The 24,099-nt window shown below is 45.7% G+C and overlaps 1 protein-coding gene across 9 annotated transcripts in view; it reads right to left on the reverse strand.

Moving 5' to 3' along the window:
• LOC118505965 (A disintegrin and metalloproteinase with thrombospondin motifs 1) overlaps window positions 1-24,099 on the reverse strand; it is a 92,934-nt gene that overhangs the window by 43,811 nt on the left and 25,024 nt on the right. For all 9 annotated transcript variants that reach the window (XM_036042505.1, XM_036042503.1, XM_036042504.1 and 6 more), the window contains exons 3-5: window positions 21,775-21,862; window positions 13,879-14,484; window positions 1,924-2,025 (exon numbers count right to left, since the gene is read on the reverse strand). In XM_036042505.1, coding sequence (XP_035898398.1) covers window positions 1,924-2,025; window positions 13,879-14,484; window positions 21,775-21,846 — 780 coding nt within the window. In that variant the 5' untranslated portion in view covers window positions 21,847-21,862. The remainder of the gene's footprint in view (window positions 1-1,923; window positions 2,026-13,878; window positions 14,485-21,774; window positions 21,863-24,099) is intronic.

Consider the following 24,099-nt stretch of genomic DNA (forward strand, 5'->3'; position numbering starts at 1 on the left):
GCGTTTTCCCGCATCACGCGTCCAATCTAAGCGCGCACAATTTATAAACATTCCCTATCGACAGCTCAGGTATGCCGGCGTGAACGGGTCACCTGCAACTGTGCATAAATGTGAATGTGTTTAACGGGGCTCATTTCCTGTTTGTGCACATGTACCGACAGGACAGTGAGCAGGTCTGATAGGCGATCGAAGTAACAAAAAATGAAATTAAAATAAACGATTTTTAATTTAAAACTGAAATGACGGTTAGAGCTGTCATTTTTGACAGTATTATAGCACGTAAATTACCTTTCGATTGTTTTTATAGCAAAGAGACATTGTTTTACTAACGATATTATAGCAATTTCGATACACGATCTATATTATAGCAACTTTTGTTTAAAATCTCGCGTTAAATACGTTACAAATTATTTCAATGAAAAAACACGGAGAAAGTCTCTTGAGGCCACGCGTCAGCCTAATAAATAATTCAATACGATTTACAATTACGTGACCAAATCTCCGTAGCTCCAACCGGCGTAATCGTTGCACGTGAGTGATTTTAAATCTATTTGTTTCATACTGAAATACTTCGCATCATCCGTCTGCCCTTATCGCTCCGTACACTTCGTACCCATCCGACGACCGTTCCAGGTACTGTCCTGCCCGCGAAAAGACATCGTTTATCATCATTTTGCGCTTAACGATCGTAACCGTCCCACTAAGTGAGAGAAATATTTATATGAATTTATTCACTGACACGCAACAACCACACCACGGCGTGTGGCGATTGCGGCCCATTAATCAGCGTATGCGAACGAAAGGGAAATGAGACAGTCGGTTTACCGGGGGTCGGTTACGTGACCTTGAGGTCATCTCCCCCAATGTCAACCTTCGGCATCGGAGGAAAGAAAAAGAAAGGTTGCCCCGGCAATTGGCAAACGGGCATCGGGTGGATGCTATTAATCATCGGCACCATCATCGGTGCACGGTGACATCTCCTTTTTTTCCCCGCTTGCTGCGGCCTGTTTCGCTGCACCACAAAGGCGAAAGAAATGTGAATCCCGCGTAAAGGATTCTCGGTGCCCCGAGGTCGAAGGTCTGCGAGGGTTTGCAGCGTTAATCTGACCTGCCGTGTCCTACCGCATAAACGATTCACCTTTCGGGCACGATTAATTGCTTCATCAGAAGGTATTACATCCTGACCGACGGGGGAAGGAAAAAAAAAACCTGAAGAAGCGTAATCACCGGCACGAACAGACGGTGCGCCCTTGAGACCATCCGAGACCCATTATCGCTTCGGCCAAAGATCGGAAGATTCTAGAGAAGATCGATATCGGACCAGTTCCGGGGCGGTCTGTAGTATAATTTGTAGTTCCACGGGTCGGTAATTGCCCGCAAAAGGTGGACCTAAGTGAAATAATGGAAAGGCCGCGCACGGTGGTGTCGATTAAGAGCTTTATTTTCCTGTCTTTCCGGAAAGACCATCTCGGTGCACCGGAGAATCGGCATTAGGTCAAGGATGTTGGTATGGATCTCTTAAGAGGCGGCTCGTGAGAACCGGCTCACGAAAGCACGACCGGAACCGTTTTAAGTTTCACACCCCAAAAGGGTCGGCAAAAGGTGATGGGCGAGCGTGGTGAGTCACTGCTTTGGTGCTCTGGTTTGATTATGATCTACGCCGACATCGAAATGCTTCGAAACGGAGGTTGTTTGGGGATAATGTTTCACGACACACAAATCAACCCGACCGAAACATGAGGAGCAGGGATATAACGTATTATGAGGTTAGGCTGAGGCATTGAGATGCTTTTTCGTTTGAAGTAGAGCAATCTAGCCGCTCGGTTAACGATGGCAACACAAACGCTAGTTCCACCAAACAAATGGGCCCATTCACAGCAGTCTTTACTGCTGAGGAAACGCAAAAGTTGACGCAACACTTACCATCATTAGATCTCCACTTTCCAGGTGCTTTCGCATCAGCACTGCCGCCACATTTTCCTCATCCTGGTAGATGTCACCGAAGGAGTCGGCTGGTTCTGGATCCTGCAATAAACCGGCACAAGAATAAACAAGTGATTAGCTAACAGTCGGCAACGGGTGAGCGAGTTGCATGAAATATGATCGGTTAGTTGATCTTTGATCCCCTTTCCGTGCACAAAACCCAATTCCAATCAATCAACCAACACGAAAGGTTTCCTCCGCCAGGGTGCACTTTCCGATCGAAGACGATTCCATCGGACACATGTCATGGTGCTGCGCATACTGACGTAATGTATGAACTCCCCAGGAACCCATCAACCCTTTTTTCCCAGCGAAAGCATCCCGAGCGCACCAACCCTTTGGCGTTCTTTCGGATGGTCTCAACTTCAGTTCTCAGCCGCGGTGGATTGCGCATTGCGTAACTTGCCGTGATGTATTGAAACTTCGATTCGATTTCATCTCGGGTCTGTCTGTCACATTTACGATGCCCTCTGCCCCATAAAGCAAACACAAAACTCGGCCAGGACGGGCAGTTTTTCCTGGGCAGCTCAATGACAGCTGGAAAATAATTCGTACCGTGCGTAATTTGAAACGGTCGGCTGAGTAGGTAAGTAACTGAAGAGTTGACTGAGGCTCGGGCTGTCACAGACGCGGAGACGGATGGTTCATCTGTCACTTGGTCAATGTGACTTTGGGAAGCTAGACTTTGCTGTTCGTTTGACGTCAGTGGCCTTTGCGTGTACGGATGAGCAGTTTATATCGAGCATTTCGGTGCACAGCAATGCAGACATCAAATGATCTTTCTTGTAGGTAATTTTATGATTTATTTTAATTAGACGAGATATACTGTGTTTTGGAGGACATTACCCTTCGTGACGTAAGAAACATTCGCTTGCCTTTGTGGTTCGTTGCACGTGCGTCACGGAAGTTAATGTAGCAGATCAGAATTATCTGATGCAAATGGTTCTTTTTGTTGATTTTGATAAAAATCAGCTAAACATTCGACTGGAACTAAGAAGGTTTGTTTACAATAGTTTTCAAATTTCTAACCCAAAAGATTAACCAGGCGATGCCAGGTTCCTCCAGTATCACGATTGGTAGTCTGGATGATCGACAGTACAGACGCATCTTCGTGATCTGTAAACTCGGGAGAAATTCCCTTAATTGCTATCAAACTTTGAAAGAAACACTCAATGGTTAAACTTCTTCAGTCCATCACTCCCCACAGAAACCTCTGGCACTCTCCACAACAATGTGTCATTCAAAGGCAACATTTCACTTCGTCCAATTTTCAATCGTCCATCCGGTATCCGTCTGTCTGTCTGTCAATTCTTTCCTTTACTCCGCATCCCTTTCGCCACACAAAATCGTGCTGCACGAAATAGCGGCTGCTACAACAATTGAACCGACCAAACTTTGTCCGGTAACATCTAACAGCGCGCGGTGCAACCTCATCATAGCTCAACACTTCTTCTGTGTGGTTTGACAACCCGCGCAACAAAGAGCTCTATGTCCACATCCGGGCGCTCACGTCAAAGTTACAAAGCCACACAGCTGTGAACTTGACATTTCTCGTCTCGTGCCCTCGGCGAGTGCAAGTGAACCATTTTTGCTCCGACGAGTTGACGGCGGCAAATTGTTTTGCTGCCGGGTCGTGCCACGTCCCGGATGAACGGAACTCTCTATCTCGTGCGCAGACAAAACGGCCACGGTACCTTCATGCCGCAGCACGTAACATTTGTATCAACAATTGCGCTTTGAATGCTGCGTTTCACTGTATGCTGGTAAGGCGGTGGAAATCGTGACCATAGTAGTGAATTCCGGAACCACTGTCCGTGCGGTTCGAGCCAATTAGATTCAAACTTCAAAGTTCACATTTTGGCAGATAGTTAGCGTGTTGCCCTGATGCCATAACAGTTATCCCAGCGCCACAACCGTCCCCATTTGACCGACTCCAGATGCAGATCGCGACCGTGCCTGTCTAAAAGTCTAACCTCACCGACGCCATGAGAAACAACGGTGTGTGTCGGCTTCCCCATCCGAGCACCTGCCAGCCGAGCTGGCACGAGCTTTTACTTTCTTCCCGCTTGCGAAACCAGTACCTTCCACCCGGTTCCAGCTTCCATTACTTCCGCACGACGGGCATTGCAGAATGGTTATGGTTATGGTACACTTTCGTTTTCGTTTTCGTCTCGCACCCTCTTGCTTGCTGGCTGATGATGGCGGGCGAATGTGGCGAATGCTGCCATACCGGGCAGCTCATCAGTGCGGGTTTCTTCCGGTTTGGCCGAGGGTAAGAGATACCGATATGGCTCCGGTTTTTTGTTTTCTTCTGCCTTGCTTTCCACTTCAAAGGCTACGGGAGAAGGAAGCGATGGTAGGCATCGTTGTTACCGCATCGTGAGAGTTCCCACCTGTCTATCTACCCTACTGCCTGTTGTGTAAAGCGAGCCCGGGGCCTAATTTGCTGGGAGTTTAGCACAAACCGAAAAAAAAATTGTCAATCCGTTCCCAAAGCCCCAAGCTGGAAGTACGCACAGTACGTTCTGCATTGTTTTGTCAGCCCGGTGGTGCTTTATCGCTTGATTTGTGGTGGTTGGCGAAAACGGAATCGGCTCACGCAATCTGACACATTAGCAGCGAGCTCAATGTGAGTTGATAAGTAACCTGAATGCTACAATTGTGTTGATCATATGTTGGCGATCGGTGGAGATGCTTATCAGCGAACATTACCGATACTGATCGCGTGACAATTAACACATTCTTATCAGAGTGTCCCATCAGGAATGGGCTTATTGGGCGCGTTTGTGTCATTGCAAGGTGTTCGCGTGTAATGTGTCCAGGTTCAATTTTGCATACCTCATTGTTGTGGTGTGTCCTGTTTGCGTGTGTGTTTTAAACATCGGTTAGCAGACTGTCAACAGCTGTTTTTCCCCGAGCATCGGCCAAGCGTGGGAGCACAGTAATTAACCACCGTATTACGTGCCATAAGAACAAGGAAACGGTTTCCCCCAACGGTGCTCACAGCTACACAGCTGGAACGCACACACCAGCTTGGCTTAGATCTGCGTGCTTCGCTAGCAACAAACTGATACGGGCGAAGGTTGGCTTTCGTGTGGGCAGCAATCACCAGCATTGACCGGTGCTGTGGTCTGTGCGGTGGGATAATAACATGCAGCACAAACCATTTCAACCAGCTCAATGTCGGCCATTTTTAAGTAGCGCGTGTCACTTTGATGTTTTACAGCGAGGAAACTACCGGACCGCTTGAGGCATGTCCAGCAGGGCTGGTTTCTAGAACCCGAGCTTATGTAACAGCCCCCCTGAGGCCATTCCCATTCTAATCCATTCTCATCTCCCTCGGGGGAGGAAGCATTAAGATTGTGCTTTGTCTGTCGCCTGCCGGTTTCCATCAATCATCGGGCGCGTTTGGTTTGGGGCACTAATTTTAGCCTTTTGCATCCCCTCAGAAGGCTTTGCAGAGAATTATCGCTCCAATAAGACACCGAAAAGAGTGTTACGTGTGCCCACGCACGCACCTTACTGGCAGTGGTTTTAGCTATGCGCAAGTCACTCTCGGACCGGATGAGTTGTATTGTTCCGATTAAGAGGATTACGCACCAAACGTGTGGATACTTCGGTAGTAAACCTTGGCCGAGAGAGTTCGGCCAAAGGTAGTTGTCGTTGTGTCCTTCAAGGTCTTATTGGGATACATCGACCACCCGCCCGTTCCTACCACCGTGGCGGTTCCACGGTCCAACCATACCCCAACTTCAAGTTATCCTTAGGCACCTGTCCCAGAGACTTTGGCGCGAAGTGGAGCCTCGACCAGCAACTCTCCAGCGATTGATTTATGAGCAATTCTATTCAATTCTCCCGGTCGGCAGCTTAATGCAAAACCTCCCCATTCAAATGGGCAAGAAAAATGGCAAACCTGTTCTATCGGGCGTTTCCTCACCGTCCCCGGGCTGTGCTCGACTCACACATTCTAGTGTGTGGTGTGGTTTTCAAGTGTTAAGGTCAGCACAACATCAAAACCAGCTTCGGGCTGGAGGGTGCTTTAACAATTGTGCTGGTGACGGTGAAGTCGGCCAGAGTACTTTGTAGCACCACCACCGTTAAGACATTGGACACCGGCTCGCAAGGACGTGTATGTGGGAATCGTGCATTATTTATGGATGCACGCCGGATCTCCATGTGGGTCTGCACCAAGCAGCAGGCCAGCCAGTTGGAGGAATGTTGTCCCCAAGCTTCGGCCGACCGGACCCGGTACATTTAACACCTTTCAATAAACTTCCCACTGTGCTTGGTGCGGATACCGCGCCGCGCTCGGAACTACTGTTTAAGCGATGCCTTTATTGCAGCACTTTGTCAGACAATGCTTGCACCAATTTCTTGTGTGGAAATAGTCCACCGATGCATGTCGCTGTCATCAGGGCAGAAACAAACGAAACGGAACCGATTTCGGAACCAACTCAATCATGCGTGAATCGGTTCGATTGCTGCGAGGGCCTTGGAAGGCAAGCCGCCGGACCCGTCGGAAAACGCGAAACCCTTCGAAAGCCTTCGCATAAGTCAGCTAGCGCATGTCATTAGGTCCGGTTGTACGGGGCTACATTACCGTCAGGTAGAGTATTTATTAGCAATGCACAGCTGCCTACTGAGAAGAAGTTAATGTATGTTTTTGGCGCCCTGTTAATAGTGTTTACTGTGAAAAGGCTCATGGTTTGTTTGGAGTCGGAATTGGAAAGTAGCTGGATGTCTCCGTTCGAAGGAGTTATTGAAGTTGGGGAGCTTAATCGATTGGAGTCACGGTCTATTTTACCTAAGTAAAGTCATCTGATCACGTTGAAACAATGATCTCTTTGGAACTAAAGGACTTATGAGGTCATGTCTGCTCTTTGATGTACTCCATTTTATGAGTCCACTTTGAATCACTCCCAGCCGAAAGGTTAAGGAAATTGCTCCCGTTTTTAGGACGCAATAAGTTATTGGAGATATTCTTCCATCGTTTTCTACAAAAAAGCAATCAACGAAGATTACTTTTGTTAACCTCTCGGAACACGTCCTTGGGTGCCTCGAAATTAATCACAGCCATCAAACCCAGCCCCATAATATAGACATTCCAAACAATAGTCATCTCCTCACATTGATGACAGCTCTTCCAACACCTTGGACATCATCCAATCAAAAAACCCCGAATGTCATCAAAAACGGAAGACAAGGTCTTTTGCGACTCATAATTTCATCTTCACAATGGAAAAATCTGTCCACCAGCATAGGCATGCTGTTAAGCTGACACGCGTGCGCCAGAAGGTTACAATCAATCATGATGGCGTGGCGTGTGCGTACGCCACCTAGAACTCGCCGATCCCATCCATTTTCGTTAAACCACAGCTCGATCGGTGTTTGGACTGGATTCGATTTCGATTTTTTAATCACTGCACATCCATCAAACCACATCACAAAAGTTCCGCGGACGCACATCTTCACGAGTCCTTGGCATTAATTCGGACGGCATTCTTCACTCTACATTTCCACCACGGCTGATGAAGATTGATGCGAAGCATCGAGTTTAGCAAACAGCAAAACCCCGGAAAAAGAAAATTGGAACCAGCGGATGAGAACTAGTTTACTAAAGGGGTATGCAATTTCCAGCAGGACCGACCAAACCGACAAACACCAAAAACCGGAATCAGCCAGGCCACACGCTCACACAGCGCTCTTCAACCGGACCGTTCGGTGTCCGGCAGCTAAAATTGAACCGTATCGTCAGCGGTGCGTGAGATGGTGATGGCGATTTAGCTCCGTCCGTCCGGCGACGACCGGTGCACACACATTTCGGAGCTTTCCAAGATGAAACAACGAGACGCGCGCATTACGAAAGCGTGCTGGTCCGGCTTGATGGTAGTCGATTATGACATCGAGCTAGTGAAGGTTTAGTTGCTTTTTTTCCATTGCTTCCTTCTTCCGTCCATCCGTAATAGGGACTCCCGGTGTGGAATTCGTTTCCTCACTGGCTTACTGGCATACAGGGCTGGCTTCCTCGACGTGTACTTGGTGGCCCTTTGCCGAGGTATATCGTGTTTCATGGTGAGTGAGAAAGAAGGAGAGCGATTCAGTGGCCCATTGACATATTCGATGACAGGCAATAGGGAAACGTGTACCCGGCGAGACACACATTTTTTTCCACATCTTTAGCGATCAGTTGGAATCTGGAATTATGTCATATGCACCTCGGCAGTTTTTTTGTTTAATTACGGGACACTATACATGGTCACGAGTAATGTTCGAGCTTTAATCTCTGCTGACCACCAACGGCATCAACTTTTTGCAGCTCTCAACATATCTCTTTTTGTATATTTCGCTCCAACATATCAAATGTCACAAGGGAAACAATCGGAGTTATAGACAAGAGAAGAAAAAATCCCCACGGAGTCTGGCTCTTACAAATGAAGACTATTATCTCGCATTATTGAAGCCCACCAAAAGGCTACAAGCCGATCGTGAGCTTCATCAAACCGATCTCAAAAAATTACCGTTGCATAATGTCGGAAAAATCGCCACCACATCCACCGATCGGAACTGGAAACCCTCCGAAAACAAAAGCCCAACTCACTTCCCTTCGCGTCACAGTTTTTCCTCTTTCCGCTGTCGAATTCAATCGGCCATAAAACTGCCATAAAAAAACCCCCAACGTAACAACCAAAACCCGACCCGCTGCTCATCGTGCCAAACGGACTGGAAACTGTGAAACGATGTATCAATAGGATTGCTTCCGAGCAAGCATCCCTACCGCGAGCGGCCAGGGAAGTCAGACAAAAAAAATGAACGGAAAATATAGCAAAAGGGAGGCGACATAACAGTGGCTTTATTAACGAGCCCTCAGTAACCACTTTATGGGCCATACGGCTAAGTACGAGGGAAAAACGCAAACGAGATACATACTTTGCGGCGGAAGTATGTTACTGGGGAGGCATAATAAATTGCTTCCATCCAGCACATCCGAGAAAGAAAACTGAGAGTAAAATGGCTCGACTCGCTAGTCAAGCTAGACTTCCACTGTGCGAGCACAGCTTAACCACACTGTAACGCATAAAACCATTCCTTAACTCACTTTCAACCACCGAGCTCTTGTACGAGCGGCTTCAATCACACTCTATGATCTGATAAATTTATGACAAATCTCCATCCACCCGTTCATCATCTCCTTGTCAAGATGGCGCAAATTGATAAGCCCCGTTGTGCCCGGTGAGTGCCAAATATGGGCTTACCAAGGCGTAAGTGAATGTAATCGATCCGACACTGCCGAACCGAGGCGAGTTATCGATTCGACGAGTGCGTTTCCGGGGAGGCAACTCATAAATGTTGCATGCTGGGTCGGGTGCTGGCTGTTTCAATTTGAGGTCCAATTTTGTGACCTACTGGGGTGTGTTTGTGTGTGTGTGTGTGTAAGTGATATGCTGCTGGAAGACAGTTCCCGCTGAGACGTTGTTCCGAAATTGGGTGGTTGTTGGTAGGTCGGACGATTATTACTCTTGTTTGCTTTATGGTATTCAGGAAGCTGCAGAAACCAGTTGGACTTATTTTCAAGTATGTAAAGAATCAGGTTTCAAATAATTAAACTTTGTACTAATGGAGGCACAGTTCCAAATCACTTCCCAAGTAAATTTAATGTCTTTCGTTGTTTTTTTTTATTTAATTGAGAAATTATTACTATTCTGCGATGAACTTTTAAGCTTTTTCGAACGATTAATTCACCAAAGTGAGCATCTTTGTTACAACTATTCAACTGATCGAGGTGATAGAGGTGCCGATCGTCACACGACAAGACCAGAGTTCAAATCCCATCCAGACCGCCTTCCCGTGCGCAGAGCTGACTACCTTGCAACGGGCAAATTCAAGTCAAAAAATCAAGGCCAAGACCTTTCGAGGTTGTAGTTCTAAAGAAGAAGAAAGTACAATTGATCTTCCAGTAAAGTTGTACAGAAGTAGAGTAGAAATGTCCAACTCTATCTCTAAGGGATCTCTTAAAGATTTGAATTAGTAATGAGATCTCGAGAAATTATTTTGGTGTCCAAAGCTCTGTTAAGTATTCAAATGTTTGAAGCGACTTGTAGCTCTGTTATGTACTTATTTGTTCAGGATTTTATTCTGTGACAACTAAAAATGTATTTTGTGTGCTTTAAACCACATAGGAATAAATAGAATGATCTGTGACGATGGGATGGTCCGGTGGTTAAGGCTATAGCGGCGCCAATCTTCAAGCAGTAGGACTGGGATTTAAATCTAATCCTTACCGCTTCCTCGTACGCAACTATGAGTAAAATCAAGTCACAGAAAGCTAAAAATGGCAGGTCAAGACCTTCGAATTTAACAAAGAGTACGAGGGTAAATTCAATTTATACATCAGTGAGACTCATCGTATGCACTTCTTATTGCTCAACACTAACATCATTTCATTAGATTGGTTGCTTGATAGAGCTAGAACTCGCTGGAGTTTATGAACTATTTTCCGAGAAATAAATGTGAGCTGAATTAAGATAATCTTTAAATAATGCATTAAGGCGATCATTGAGACAGTTCATACCTTGTCTTTATTAACTGTTGCAAATTTTTGATAAAAAAAGGTTTGAAAAAAGTCAAATTTTATTTTAATTAATTTCGTATTTGCGTTATTTATAATAACTTGGACTAAATTAGTATAAGCTAGAAAATAAAATACAAACAAAACCTAAGCGTAGAGCTCTTAAGGTTGCTCGTCGATAGCTCGTGAGACCTTAAGACGGCCAGCTAGTCAAATATGGAAAAATAAACTGAAGACGTTCAAGTAAGCGCTCAGTCTATAAGCATTAAATACAACACCAGCTTTTGTTTGCACATTTAAAAAAAGATTTAATTTAATTAATTCACAAAATTTACTTTTCTTGTTAAATAATTACAATTTACGAGCTCGTTGTTTTACACTCCACTAAATTCGGTCATCGGGTACCTTGGGTGATTAAACTCATTTGTGTCGTGTATAATTTATTTGTTTATCATTCATTAGAAACACTTAATTGTTTTAACATTTACCATCCACGTACCACTCCTTCGCTCCAGTGATCTCATCTGTTTCCGAAAGGAGTAGCTTTTTACATAAAATAATCAGATCAGATTTTGCACCCCCCCAACACCATAACATACGAACGCTTTAAATTCCAAGCGCCGTCAGCTTGAGGATCGTCAACCTGCCAGCCAACCTTCGACCGACAGCGATGGCGAAAGAAATAGAAAAAGTGTTCGTGTGTGTCTGTGTGTGTCCGTGTGTGTGTGCTAAACCTTCTGTCGGTAATAAATCTTATCGTAGTAAAATGTTTCACTGGTACTACTTCTCACCGAACTCGACCCAACGCGTCGCAATAAATATTGCCGGCCGGAGCAAACAACACAAAGCCATCCACAAAGCCTTTCCCATCTGGGACGAAACCTCGAAATCTGCATTCATATTTTTAATTTCATCCCCAATTTTTTTGTTTGTTTGTTGTTTGCTGTGGGATGGAACGAGCTGGCGGGTTGTCGGGGATATAAGCCGATACCGCCTGGACTTCCGTGTGCATTAGTTTTAGTTTCCCAGCTCTTGTTGTTTTTTTATTCTTCAGCTTCTTCTCGTATCGCGAATCGATCGATACCGCTGCCGATAAGCTAAACGGTGGGTCAGTCCCGCGCAAGGTCATTGCGACCATAAAACAAATATGTTTGGACACATATTGCTCGGCACCCGGGGGTGCGCGTCATCAATCGAACCGAGAGGGCCACAGTTTGTGATTCATTCGACAGCTTTTTTTTCGAAGTTTTTTTGGACAGAAAATCGATCAACCGCAAAGTAGCGGTTATTTGCATAAAAGGCATCCGAAACATTCGTACAAGGAACGCCCAGCGGTTCAAAGCGGCTCAAGGTTCTAGCCGGAGTTCAGATTTGACGCATCACAATCTCTGTTCACCCTCCAAACGAAAAAAGGGCTAGGCTGGACAGGCGTGATGGTTTGTAATCAAAACATGTTATTTATTCCTTCCTTTCCGTTCGCAGGATGGGTTGCCATTGTTCTGCGTTACAGTTCTAACCGCTGCTCGAAGGGAATTCAACCGAAAGCATTAAATCTTCCTCATGCTAACACACATCAGCATCGCCCGAGGCACTAAACAATGCGATCTTATGCTTTGAATTACCATTTTTCTTTACGCCCGTCACAGCTCCTTCTTGGGGGGGTGAGACCACCTTTAATCAACACCTCACCACCCGTACAAACCTTGCCGTAGGGCGAGTGTATGATTACCAAATGGGCTGTAAATAGCGGCACGAGGAATTCCAACCCGGCTGCCATCATTCACTGCCCTTGTCTACGACCTTACAGCACCCAACAAGCGCAGATAGTAGATAAATTGGAGCGCTGGACGGCATGAGCTAGCCATCGTTTGGCTCGGAGCCCTGAAACACTTGCTGCCCATTCTTCACCGCTATCCATCACACCTGGCGCAACATCGACAGCACACGGGACAACATGAGCCTTAAGCTACGATTAGGATCTCCAATCATGTCAGCTGGCCAGAACTCTGCAAGAGCTCTTACCTCACGCTTTGGTCGTTTAGACGTTCTCGGACGTAAGAGTTGGACCTCCTGTAATTCTACATCGAACCTAGTGCAAACAGGTGTTGAAAATTGAAAATAGGCTCTGACGGTATACATAGGTCCCGAAGTATGTCACCTTTGTAACGCGTGTCGACCTATTAGGGATCGATAATTTACACGCAAAAACATTTGGACGAGAGTTTTAAACCGTGACGGCTATTAGTATGACACGGTTGTAAATTTTTTCACTCTTCGAGTTGTCCGACCTCATGATCTCTCTGCATGATCCTATCAATAAGTGATCCTTCGACCAACCGATTGCTCCTAGTTAATTAAGTGTAGGGCCCTCGGTGCGCTAAGAACTATCATTACTACCAGGGCCATTAAACAACGGACCAGTTTTACATTGGCCGTTGGTAAAAAACAGTGCACGCCGATATCCACACGTACTTGACTGCAGACATTCCAAAGACCATCTGAAGGTACGGGTAAATGGAAGGTAGCTCCATTTAGGTACGTTTTTTCTTCTCTTCTGTGCTGCAGCTCCATTTCCCAGAAGACTGATGTGAATCCAGCATTGGATTCACAATTTAGAGCACGTACGCGCAGCACGTCGGTCGCGAGAGGTGAATTGAATTATTTAAATTATAAATTAAATCAAACCACCTTGCTGCTGCAGCAGCCAGCGACAACTAACTGTCAAAGTAGCGCGACTCGGAGCGCAACAGGTTGAGGTTTGCATCGTGTGAAACGATCGTTCCGGTCGGCAAACGGGTCGATATTTAGAGCAATGTCGCAAAGTGGAGCGACTTGACGAGTCAGCCGGTGGTGACCTTCAGTCTAATTACATACACCGGTACGGTTTGTGTATCTGCACCGTGTTTTGATACGTACGGACGAACGTACTGCTACTGAGCGGCAAATGTGCAATCGATCTTCGGGTTCGGGCAGCGTTGTTAGCGCGAGACGGATCAAAATGGTATATACACCTTCGCACGAAGAACGGCGCTACGCGCAATCCACCTGCCAGCAGGTGTTGTTGATACTGTCGAAATGCATCTAATTAGTAGGCAACGGTAGCCGTAGACGATTGAACAAATTGTGGGAATTCTGGGCGGCTGTGCTTGTGGGCGTTCGGGAGAACAATTCACCCGTATCGCCGGCCACGCTCGAAACTCACGGCCGGAAATCGTTTGCAAGATCTTCTCCACGGTCTTGGTGAAGTCTTTGTCCGGGGAGCATATTGTGCAAGTGAACTTCAAGAAAGCAACCCATTCTTTGCTGGCAAAAATTTCATCACCACTTACCTCATCGTGAATCTCCTCGTAAACCAGTCCCTGCGTCGAGTTGGGATCCGACCGGACGTTCCACATCCGCAGCGAGTGTGCCCCGCCCCGCAGCAGTCCTTCCGTTTTCCGGAGCGTGAGGTTCACATTCTCCCCGAACGCACCGAACGACACCCGGTGCTCGTTAATGTCCGCTATACTGACACCATCCTCCATCGGTTCCAGCGTGGTCGCGTCATCAACCTGCTGCTGCTGCTGCTGTTGATCGCTGCTCACCATAGGACCCGCCTCCAGTGGGATCTCTTGTCGACCGTCAAAACTGGTCCTCGGGACGGCTTTCTTCTGCTGGCTCGGTTTCACTCCCAGCTCGCTCACTTTCTCGGTGAACCGTACCTTGCTGAGGTCCTTTTTGACGTGGTGATTGGGACCGTTGGTACCGGCCGTGCTGGCGAACAGACCGTTCGTTTTCGCCACCGGCCCATCGATGCTTCGTTTTCGCCGGGAGCTGGCAAGGACCGGCCTGTTTGTGTGGTGTGTTAGCTTGACGAGCTCGTAGTGAGGTACCAGATCGACGTGATCTACGTGGAACACTTCCTGTAGCTGGGCGGAGGACATGTGATGATGGATCTGTGAACGGGACGAGAAGGACGAACGAAAGGACGATAAATTGGTTTGCTGGTGGTGTTGAGTGAAGTGTGCAATCGCTCAAATTCATATTCCGTGTGCTCGGTGTGCTCCGATTAGATCTGGATCAGATAGGCCTAGCGCTCGACTGACGTAAGCCTCGGGGCAGTATAGATTTAAATTCTATCCGTACGTAGTGGAATAGTTATTTGTTGTCACTGCCTCCTCCTCCCCCTCCTTTCAACCCGTTGTCCAGCATGTTGTACCTTGCATAAATTATGCCCACAAACCTGATCCAGATTCGCGGCTTCTAACGGGAGGCTTAAACGGCACCGAACACCTTCGGTGAGTGTACACAACAGTGATCTAGCACAAAAAATCTATAAATCGTTATGCGATTTTGCTCCCTTTTACGCTTGCACGATAAAGCGAGTGTTAATGGGCCCATTTGTTACCCAGGCCGACGATTCCATCTGACAGTGGGCTACCTCTGCCAAACCACCTTCGGCTATCTAGCCCACTCGCACGTATGTGTGTGTTTGATTCGGTAACTTAGTACAATTGTTTTGCCGATTGCCCGAGGGACAGGTTAAGCTGCTCGCTCCCTCGCCTATGCACCCTGTCTACTTCTGTTCGACCTTGCCGGCTACACTATCGCAACCCTCGTGGTACCTTACCACGGACCCTTGTCTATAGACGCGTGTTTGCACGCCAAGTGATAGACATGCGGCCGAAAGACAAAGCACCGATGCGAACTATGTGTTTGAAAAACATGTCCACCAAAAGGCAATTCCGTTTCTGATACTCGCTACCACGTGCTAGATTAAGACACAGAGCTCCTTCTATCGAGCGGAGGTTTTGTGTGTAAGACTGATTTTAGGACCCTTAATCACTTCCTCAGGCAGCTAAAATCGAAGCCCCGGCTAATGAAATGGACAGCATTATTCTCTTTTTATCCGAACCGAGTGACTCTCGCCATTACTATACTCGCTCTTATTTATTATTATCCCGGAAGAAAACGAATGGCGGATGCTTTTTTTGTGTGTATGGTGAACAAACAAAACCACACACACACACACAAATGCACGCGGCCCAGCATTCCCAGGCAACCCAGGGAGCAACCGGTGAGCTGCTATTTGTCTTTATCAGCGTTGCGTGCACGTAACCTTCGGAATCCCATTATACATCTTACTAGCTTTGTGTGTGTGTGTGTGTGTGTGTATTGGCCGCAACTAACGCCTGGCACGGTGTGGAAAACTGCACTGTGCAACAACAGCTGCTCCGGAATTCAGGCACGAGTAGAGTGTTATCGATGCAAATTTTGCACATTGCACATTGCGCGGTGCGGAACAAAACTTTTGCGCGAACAAAAATGCTACGAAACAAAAACATCTCCGGAGTTGGTGGGTGGTGGTGGTGGTGGCTGTGAGCCATCGAGGTCAATTAGCGTTCGAGCTGGCCGGATTATGTAAACACGAGAAATGCGCGATTCACTGTTATGGTGAGAGGAAATGAGTTCACGAGTACCATGCACCGGGTGGAGCCATGGAAAGAGTTACAGTGGGAAGAGGGGGAAGGGGGTGGGGGGTATTGTGGGAGATAGGGTGAGGCGGGGTGGATTCCGCTTCGGATTTGTTGATTTGCGCATTGAACCGCGTAAGGTGGCATAGATTGATTCGGGCTATTGCGGGATAACAAAACGAACGACTTCAACCAGACGTCAAGCGACGAACCTCAACAAAAATCTTTTTTTTTTTAATTTTATTTAATTTTGCAGTAACGAAAGTCATAAAATTCCAATGCAACTTTTCGGTTTCTCTCATTGAAAAACATCAAAAAGACATGGAAAGTTTTTAATTACAGAATTATGTTTAAACAATTTCAAGCTTAAAGATGCCATAATTATAGCAGCTTCCTACTAAGCACCAAAGTTGCCACAAAGTTATCTTGAACCCCCTGAAATTTTGCTACTATTTAACAAGCTTGTTTATAAAACGGCCTGTTGCAAACCAGGCAGCCAAGTGAACTGATAAAATGACCCACAGCTCGACGTGCACCGTGACATAACATTCCTGTTGTGCTTATGCTTCGAACACACGTGGAACACACAGCATGGGGACGCTTGCCAGCTGCGGAAAAACAATCTGCCAGACCCTTAACAGTTTTGATCCACATTCGCAACGCAAGCAGCTTACTTTAAGGATAAAAGTAATCTTCTTCTTGCATGGCGCAAACGGTTCCGCTTATGTCCAGTCCAGTAACAAGCTGTGAACCGCCTGGTGCAGCGCTTGTCACACAATAAGGAGCTCATTAAATCGTTCCACTAAGGCAAGAGCAAGCGTGTGGTATTTTGAACGGTATGCAGCTCGTTAGATTACGTGACGGCGGTATTTGGGTGATTTGATTCGATCTCGAACAAAAAGCCGATAACGAAAAACAAATTAATTGGAGCATTCTGTGCCTTGTATTTTTAAAAGGGATGCTTCAAGAAGAACCTGTATTTTTAAACATTAATGGCAAGGTTAAGTACACGTTTTCTTGTTTCGTAAATTATCCCCGAAATTAAAAGCATGTGTCCGGTACCGCTAGCAAAAAAACGCAGCGTCAATGATGCTTCTCCCGACTTCGATTTCGAGAGTCGACAAGCCTTCGAACCTTTCCGTCTCGGTTCGTGTCGTAGTAACCTAGACCCAGACCTAGCCAAGCCTCGACTGAAGCCAACCTACCGAACGGACGTACCGGTTTCTGGATGTCCTTCTCGCGCAGCTCAAGCTTGTTGCTATCCTTCAAGTGGATCTAAATTTGGGTACAATCTCCTCGCAAGTACACGCGAAGTACACACGCACCGTGTGCACTCACAAATAAGTTGTCTATAAGCTATAAATAAGATGTCTTGTTTTTTTTTTTTAGACGTCCATTACGAGGCATGTGGCAATATCCATAGCGAGCAGAATAATGATCCCCCAACCGCTACATCTTCGTCAGCACAATCCAATTCTACCGAAACGTTCTCGATAGCAACACAAATCAGACTTTGCGTCTCCCGAAATCTCTCAGCTAGCCGCTAATCTGACTCGAAATGTTTCCATCTTGTCACCAAACAGTTATCCGAGCCGAACCGAACATCAGTAAACCGAACGTTGAACCGTCTTCGCCCCGGTGTCGTGACTGACGCATCATCGTTCGCTTGCTTCCTGACGTAAGACTTCCGTTGCGGGGTTTTTTTGTGTGTTTGTTTGTTGAGAGAGGGCACACAGAAGACCGTGAAAAGCTCACGCGAGGTAGCAATCAATTACAGAGCTCGCCTGTGCTATGTGGACATAATCCGCCTGACGACCATTTTTTCGAATGAAGGTGTCTGTGTCAGGTGTGTCGCGCTGATAACAACCCTCCACCATGTGACAAATCTGGCGAGACACTGTGTGACATCTTAATTCAATCGCAGGGCCACACAACTAACGCCGATAACATCTAGCGCGAGTGCACAAGATTGGGACAACGCTCTCGCTTGTAACATGAAACCTACCACGGCTGCCCGTGGAAAGGGAAAAAGCCCCTTTTCCGATTGCAATGGGTGTATAATTGTGGGAAAAAAATGGAAACTCAATCAACCCCGCCGGAGTCCGTTTTTGGAGCTCGAACGACGATTGGATTACTCAATCAAACAGAAGGAACAGAATAGGTTGTGCATGGGTAAAACAGTTCCAACTAGCTGGGGAGAAAATGCGAAGCACAGTTTGTCACGGTATGGTATTTATCGTCGGTGTAGAATCATTAATTGGTCACCGTTACGCGATCGTTATGCCGTGGTTTGTCGGTACGGTTTTGGTGAACCATCCGAAAAAGGGTGATGACGAACATCGAATAAATATGTCACCGGAACTGCGACGCAAAAGATTAACTCCCCGGGGAGAAAAAGGAATTAAACAAAAATCTTTTACAACAGTTTGCATTTAATCACGTAAACAAATAACATAACCAAACACAAAAGCTGTGTCCCATTTGTTCATGTAACCGTGCAAAACAAATAAGGTACTGTTTTTTTTTTTCGCTTTTTAACATTTGGCTCGCTTGTTGTCTTTTTTTTTTGCATCGTTGGCCTTAAATTATGTCTGACCATGATAAGAAAGTAACAAATGAAACCTCGAAATAATCGAGCAACAAAAAAAAAACCTTGCCTCCGTTCCTTACATGGCTGTGCAAAAACCACCCGAAAGTAATTCGTTTTCTTGTCCCACTTGCCTTGCTTGCCTGCCTGCTTTCATCTAAAGAGAATTCAATTTCCGATTTTTTTTTCAATTATGGTCCTGTTCGCTTCACCGCCACTACTAGGTCAGACTGAGCGGGATCAGACAGCCGAGGGAGAGACAGAAAAAAATCATTCCCAATTTTTGCAAGCGAATTATGCAAGATTCGATTTTTTTGTTTTGGTTTTCCTTTCTTACTGGGTTGTGTGGTCGTGCAAAACTGTTCGGGCAGATTCGTCGTTTGTGGTAAGTTGCTGTTTTTCCTTAACTCTTGCTGCTTTTATCCATGATTATGTGGTACGTTTTTAAAGAAACCGTTTGACTTTAATCTTTCCAATGAGGCTATTTGTGCTGTGTTTCCTATTTTTTTAAGGGAAACAAATTATTGTTTATATAAGCAGTTCCTACAACTTCTTGCTCAAGAACACAAAAAAACCCTCCTTGTAAGATATATCAAACAAAAACAATGTGTTTTATAATCAATATCTCATTGAAAAAATCTTTTGGGCATTTTTGTTAACTTAAATTATCATTGGCTAACGATTTTGAGGTTTTATTTAAACATTTTTGCAACATAAATATTCCATTTTTATCCACAACTGGACATTTGCTGGTAAGGAGTTCAAATAATGAAACACGTCTTGAAGACTGCTTCGTGGTTTAGAAAACCCGTGTACGGGGTGACAGAATATGTACTTACTCAATTGTAGGAGCAACAAATGAGGAAAACAGAGGCTTTATCATTAAGTAGTTTTAATTCAAATGTTAGAGCATCAAATTTTTAAGCCTGGCGTGCCTGGCAACACCCCTCGGAAATATCTTCTGAATATAGAAGAGACTCCCAGAAAGTCAAAAGAATGTTTTTGGGTAAACATCTGTTGGGGGACCTTATCCAATCCTTTGGCGTTCAAGATGGACTTGCAACACAAAAACAACAAACCTAAATTTTGAAGACAACATTGGTCAAAGTGCCAGCTAATGGCAACAAGGGTCTATTTTGGGGAACAAGGGGTATTTTTGTGGAATGCATCTAGAGTGTAATATTAGAGCCAAATTCAATTCCTAATGTTTTCTGTTCTAATTTAATTTTCGCCATCACTGTTGCTTTTTCTCGCTTAAAAATGAGCATTATTTGGCCATTATTGCAAAAGTTTTGAATGTAAAGTATACAAATAAAACTCTATTGTTTGATCTCTCAAAGGACGCACTTTTTGAATATTTTTTTCTTATTTTTTTGTTCATTATGAATGCAAGAAATTTTAAATTTTATTAAAAGTATTGCAAAGTGTTTTTCAAGAGAATAAAATATAATCCCTAGGCCTTGTTTCAAGACCATCCAATTTTCAACTAACGATTTTTGAAGAATTATATTTATTTTGTCGGTTTTAAAGAATAGAAGAGTCTAACTTCCAACGAAAGATGCTTTAAGAGCTAGAATTTCGTATTCAAAACATGCTCTATACCAAAATTGTCGGCAATGGTAGTTTGAGGCGCCATATTTATTTTACAAAATACCCTAAACTATTACAAATCTTCATTTCCTATGAGTCACCCCACAGCAATTCGGAGAAACAGTTTAACAACATCGATAGCGAACCGTGTACCGCTTCTTTCATCAATCAAATTACCATTTACGTAGAGCTGCGCGTTAAAATTGTCTCCCCCCCAGAATGCCATAAAACGCTAATCATCATAGTACCGAAAACAAAAGGTGGCACGTCACGTCTCGCACCCATTTAGCTTTATCTCCCTTTGTAACACCCTGCCTTAGAACATCGGATCCAATTTCAACCGTTTAAGCAAACTCGTTCCCTCCTGCAGGCAGAACCTAGTGAAGCTAGTGAGCCATCTTCCCGGCCCGCAAACACAGCAAAACAGCCAGTGAAAAACTTCAAACAACCTGTCCCGTGCGGATGCGCCGACGATTGTGCTTCCCCAACCGGTATTATGTGCGATTGGGTGATAAAAAATTCATCGATGACATTTGATCTTTTCGCACTCCGCACTACCAAAACTGGCGGGAATGGCGGGTTTGGTTGTTGTTGTGGTAGTTCTTACGGCCGGCGACATGCGCCCGGCAATGCTGGCAAGCGGTTCGATGTAAGATAATACGTTACCGATGATGACAATTATCATAAAGTTTAGCATTAGTAGTATTGATCAGCTAAATGGCTTCCAAATTGGGAAGTGTGCTGGACGCACGGCGAGACGATGGTGAGACGCGGCTTTTCGCCCGGCCCGCCTGTCAACCCGTTGACAGCTGTCAACGATGGAGCGAATCATGTTCATGTTCTGGGCGAGTGTCGGTCAGTTATGGTTTGAAATGTATTCCAAACAATTCGAAGCTGATCAATGCGATTGTATTCATAGTCGATACGAAATCTCAAGCCTATCGTATTTGCGTTCATGAGCTCTCTTTATGCTCACGCTAAGTGGTAGGTTTAGTAATCGCCGAGTGGTAGTGAAAAGCGCCGCAATCGGAAGGTACCATGTTTCCATGGCTATGGTTTCCGCTAGAGCGGATGTGAAAGGAAACGTTACGATCGTAACTCCCTTCCAGTATCCACTACCCCGATTTGTTGTAGGAAGTATAGCAACGCGAATGAAACGGCAAACAATGGCAACGAAGCAAGTGGTACCGTGGGCCTCAGCCAGTGTGACGTAGACGAGAGCCAATAGCCGTTGAATGAGTTGAAACAAAATCACACCTCTGCTGGGTCTTGGGTAGCAGCCACTGTTTTTGTTTCTTTTGCCATAACCTTCAATGTTGCTGACGGTTGCAGCAACAGCAAAAAAATCAGCCCTGCTGCTGGTAACACAATTGCCAATTTCTCGGTATGCTGCAAAACGTGGTAACTTTACACAACCGAGCTCAGAACTGTGTCACAACACAGTCACATAAGAACTTCTACGATTTCCTGCCTCACAACGGTTCTCTACCACCGAAAAACAACACGTACACGGCCGTTCGATCGTGACTAATGTCTAATATGATTGCAAAAAACCCAGTGGACTTCCGACTCGGCGTGTGTGTGTGTATACTTACGTCTGGCATTGCGGCACTGTAGGTACATAGTAACGTCCATGACGCTGCAAGGTATAGCCCAAGCCGCATCATTTTGTGAACGGCAATTCTGAAACAGAAGGAGAAGAAAAAGTAGAATGTTAGATGTTATGTAAAAGAAAAAACGCTGCGATAAAAAGTCCTCAATTTGTGCTCTCCAATGTCGGCAAATTTCATCCCGCGTCACATAACTTAACCGGCAGAAATGTTAATGAATGAAAATGGACCGGGCAGCACAGTTTCGTTGCGGAACGATTCTATATTTAACATTCAGATCAACCCGTTATGATAAGACAGATCAGTGAAATATAGGCGTTATGGTCGCGTTGCGATTTCGCAGAAAGATCCAAGAATAAACCAACAACTCTCGAACTAAGCTTCCCAGAGATCCAGATGTCCACAACTAGCTCAAGATATAAATGGTCAGTTTGTTATTTTAATTGATACACTGTAAGGGACTGGACGGCTGCTTGGCGAGACCCTACTGCGCCAGCAGATGACTCATCCGCTTCTATCAAGCCCTGGAGAACCGCCGGACAAGCTAAAACATTATCGATGCTTGTAGCATAACCGGTTACTTTGACCGGTCACCGCGACAGCCGTGAACATCCCGAGTCCAACCAACTCGTCCAAGTGAAATGGATGTCTCGATCTGATCATCCCAAACACGCGTGAATCTTCGGCGCGGTTTTTTTTTTTTTTTTTTTTTTTTTGTTTGGTTTGTTGTTGAAGATCGCCATCAACTCATTAGAGCGTTTTGGTCGCCTCGGCATGCTCGGTCTCTGTCTCTCTACACCCCCTTCCAACCCCCAACAGAGCAGCAAAACATCGATCCCGAAAATAAACCAATACACACACACGCGCGCAGCGGTGGAACCATAAAGGAACTATAAAATTTTGCATATTCTTTCCACCATTCCGTGTGTGCTTTTGGTCTAACCCTCGCGGCAAGTTGATCGACCGATCCAGTGCTATTGATCCGTTTTTGCATACATGCGATCCTCTCCATCCAGTCTGGAGAGTCAGAGTCTCTGCCCTGCTACACCTGCTCTCGGCAAGCCGTCACATTTCTGGAGGATGTCGGCAGTTCCTCCAAAAAATCTGCAACGATCCAGTGTGCCAGCTGTGAGGCTGTGCGAAGATTCTTCACCGCCGTGCCTGCTGGAGATCGACTCAAAACTCGTTTTAATTTATCCCCTTTTTGTAGAATTTTGTATGCAAACTGTCGTGCGACTTTTTGTTGTTGTTGCTGCTCCGCGTTGGTCGCTGGTAACCTCTTCTGCCACCGCAAGCATTTTGTCATGCCGCTCTTGCTCTCGGACATCAGTCGACCGGCAACACTGCCAACACCGGTATCGGGCTTTTGCTTAATTTCATTCATCGCTCGTCTTCTGGGCGGGATCGGGACCGGGAACAAGTTTTTCGGTACGGGTTGTCGAGACACTGATTCCGATTATGAGCAACCTGTCCCTAACAACACCCCCCGGGGAAGGGTGTTTATATGTGCGTGTGTGTGTGGCAGCTGGTTTCGGAAACACACAAACAGAACGCGGGTCAGAAGTTATGATATTTCAAGTGCCAATTGACACTCGTGAAACATTTTTAGGATCTCCCGGCCCGTCGTGTTGCGCGATGCGTCGTGGTTAGAAGCATCGGGGCCAATTAAAAGGGTACCGATGGAAGAAAGACACCTGTTCCTGAGAATGGAACCATTTCCAAGAGCACGAACACGGTGAAGTATAAAGTAATGCAATTTATGAGCATGATTGGAATTTATGACAAAAATATCTCCCCCTCCTCGAGACCTTGCAGCTTATTTGAGCTGATGGCAGCTTTTTCCATGGAAATGAGCATCAAAAGATGACATTCACTGGATATGATTCATTTGTTCATCCGGAATTCGTCAAAATTGAAGTCCATTATCCCAAAGCCACGACGTCGAGGTAGTAAGAACTCAACCGAACGCTCTAAACTCACACTAAGCTCTACCCTATCTGACAATGTACCAGCATGCTGTCAGTGTGCTGTCAGTTTTTAATATCACAACAACCTACCGTTTACCACCCAATAATGCGTCTCACACACCATTTACCCGCTCGATATCAATCAACCCCCGAAATTATCAACCACCGAATAGCTGGAGGCCACCACATCACACGAAAGCGGGTCATCTTTGTGCCAGTCTTTCATTATCCACGTCCTCGGCCGGTTAGGCAAAAGATGACAGATGCTGAAACCCATTAATTATCCGTTTTCGGTGCGAATTAAACGATGTTACACAGAGTCTCATCACCACCAATTATGCTC

The sequence above is a fragment of the Anopheles stephensi genome, chromosome 2 (genome assembly GCF_013141755.1).
Source record: "Anopheles stephensi strain Indian chromosome 2, UCI_ANSTEP_V1.0, whole genome shotgun sequence".
NCBI classification, from domain to species: domain Eukaryota; kingdom Metazoa; phylum Arthropoda; class Insecta; order Diptera; family Culicidae; genus Anopheles; species Anopheles stephensi.